The sequence below is a fragment of the Epinephelus moara genome, chromosome 9, assembly GCF_006386435.1.
Source record: "Epinephelus moara isolate mb chromosome 9, YSFRI_EMoa_1.0, whole genome shotgun sequence".
Classification (NCBI taxonomy): Eukaryota; Metazoa; Chordata; class Actinopteri; order Perciformes; family Serranidae; genus Epinephelus; species Epinephelus moara.
In genome coordinates, this window is record NC_065514.1 from 35241923 (window position 1) to 35244757 (window position 2835).

At 35.2% G+C, this 2835-nt stretch overlaps 1 protein-coding gene across 1 annotated transcript in view; it reads left to right on the forward strand.

Moving 5' to 3' along the window:
* chd1 (chromodomain helicase DNA binding protein 1) overlaps positions 1–2835 on the forward strand; it is a 49767-nt gene that overhangs the window by 31048 nt on the left and 15884 nt on the right. The window contains exons 26-27 of the mRNA XM_050052654.1: positions 816–954; positions 1071–1221. Coding sequence (XP_049908611.1) covers positions 816–954; positions 1071–1221 — 290 coding nt within the window. The remainder of the gene's footprint in view (positions 1–815; positions 955–1070; positions 1222–2835) is intronic.

Consider the following 2835-nt stretch of genomic DNA (forward strand, 5'->3'; position numbering starts at 1 on the left):
GAGCCTGATAGCTGAAGGCTCTAGCTCCTGATCTACTTTTGGAGACTTTAGGGACCACGAGTAACCCTGCGTTCTCAGAGCGCAGTGTTCTGGTGGGATAATATGGCACTATGAGCTCACTAAGATATGATGGAGCTTGACCATTTAGAGCTTTATAAGTTAACAGTAGGATTTTAAATTCAATTCTGGATCATGTTGCTAATGATGATCCACTAATGTCTCCACTAGTGTCTGCCTTTCCCTTCTAAACATGTAACAGTAACATACTCAGAAGGCTTTTTTATTGACCCACATTTACTTTTACCTAAGTAAATTTTTACACAAGTACTTTAACTTGAGTATAATTTCTTTAAAGTAACAGTACTTTTACTTTAGTACAATATTCTAGAAGATATTCACTAAGTAGAGAAGCTGTCTGTTTTTGTTACATTCACTACTTTTTTAATGTAATAAACATACAGTAAAAATCTTAGGAGATAGTTATCTGCATGAGATAATATATATTTAGATTGCTTCTCCCCAATTTCTCTTCAAGAACTGACCGCAGTGATTTCTTCANTGAGGCAAATTCTGATTTGTGATATTGGGCTTTATAAATAAAATTGATTGATTGATTGATTGATGAGAAGTAACGAAGAAAATTGTAATAGTTATCAGCTTTGTAGTGATCAATTTGACCTCAACAGACGTGATCACTTTAAGGAGTTTCCACTGTATTTCTTCTTTCGCTGTTGTCTCTCACAGAATTACATGGCTATTAAAGCATGAACCTCTATGAAACTGTTTTGTTGTTTTTCCACTTGTGTGATAATCAGGAGGCAGGAGAGGGAAAGTGAAGGGTCCTACATTCAGGATTTCTGGAGTCCAGGTGAATGCCAAGCTTGTCATCTCTCATGAGGAAGAGCTGGCTCCACTCCACAAGGCCATTCCTGCTGACCCTGAAGAGAGAAAGAAGTGAGGTTTCCAATACGCTACATGACTTATGTTAGACAGGATGGGTTATCACAGCTCATTTTTATTGCTCTGTGTTACACTATACATATATTTATTTATTTATTTATTTTGAATAGGTATATGATTCCATGCCACTCGAAGGCAGCCCACTTTGACATTGAGTGGGGGAAGGAGGACGACTCCAGCCTTCTAATAGGAATCTATGAGTATGGTTACGGCAGCTGGGAAATGATCAAGATGGATCCGGACCTCAATCTCACACACAAGGTGAGTTCAGGCACATAAATCTCTTTATGTGATCCCAGTGGATCATGTATATGTCCTATTGTCTTTTTTTTTGTTTTAAGTTACATTTAAACTGTATACTGTGGAAGACATGTAAAAAAAAACCAGCCCCTTAAACTAGGAATATATTTTCAGAAGTCTTTTTTGTTAGCTCAATAACTACACCAACAACTGTACGTTTTAAGACTTTACTCAAACTTCTGCATGACAACAACAGCGGCTGCCTCCGTACTTCCTCACTCAGAACATACGAGCATCTTGCACATGCGCAGTGAGAAACATAGCACACAACATTTTTTGTGAGACCTCAACTTATGCAGTTTTATTTTTTTAGTTTACAAAGGTATACTTGGGGCTTGGCAATATGGGCAAAAATGTTTACAATAAAAACTTAATTATCAGTTGATATCAATAACAATCACGGTAAATGTAAAATCATTATTTCCAGGCTGATTTTCTTTCTCCTGTGTGAAAAAAGATTATGAAAAACACTTACACTCCAAAACAGTGGAGTATTTGACAAAGGTAGATTCAGAACAATTATAATCAAAATACTGTCAATAACTTAAACTATAAATAGACACATTTTAATCGTGGTGAGCAGCATGGGTTGAAAACAAGTGTTTTAGCTGACATTGTAAACAAAATAGACAAAACAAAAAATCTCAACACAATTTATGATGCACAGTATGTAATTTCTGCTGTTAAGGCTCTCAATCAAAACTAATAAAAGATGGATTTTGATGATATGAAGTAGCGTGGGATCATTCATTTAGTCATATATTATGTCATTCCATTCTAATGAAATAATTGCAAGTAACATTAGCTAACATCACATCAACTTGCTAACTTATTGGATAGGTCAACTAATGTTACACATACTACTGCTGTAGCCAGTGTTGTGTAGGGTTGGAGGAAAAAATCAATACAGCATAGTATCACAATATTTTTGTGTGGCAATATCGTTTCAACACACAGTGCCAAGTATAAATTTTTTTATCCTATAAGTTATTAACATTACAAATACAAATTAAACTTAGGGCAGCCTACTAGAATAATATAATCATTTGGGGGGTTTTTTCAGTTCACTGGATACATGTTACTACTGCAAAAAAATTGCTGAAGTGAGATGAACACACTGAAAACGTTATCTTATTTGATTATAGATGTTGACAAAGTTTTCCTTTGGGGACATGATTTACAGTTGAAAAAAGGAAATAAATTGCAATATAACACAATATATTTTATTGTCATACTCAGCATATCACAACATATTTAAGATTGCAATAATATTGTACCGTGACTTAAGTCAGGGTACCCGTGGATCCTTGAAAAGTCTTAAAAAGTCTTAAATTCATGTATCTAAAAGTAAGGCCTGAAAATGTCTTAAATTCATTAGAAATGTCTCAAATTGGTCTTAAATTCATTACTCAAAGGTCTTAAAATTGTTGCGGAAGGAATATTTAATCTGACTTTATTTCTTTTCTTTTTTTATTCTCGCGGCACTTTTCTGTGAGTATCCATGCGCCATCCAATAACGGCGTGCGCTGGTGGTAGCACATACACAATGAATGGGTTCGTCGGCGGAGGTCTGCG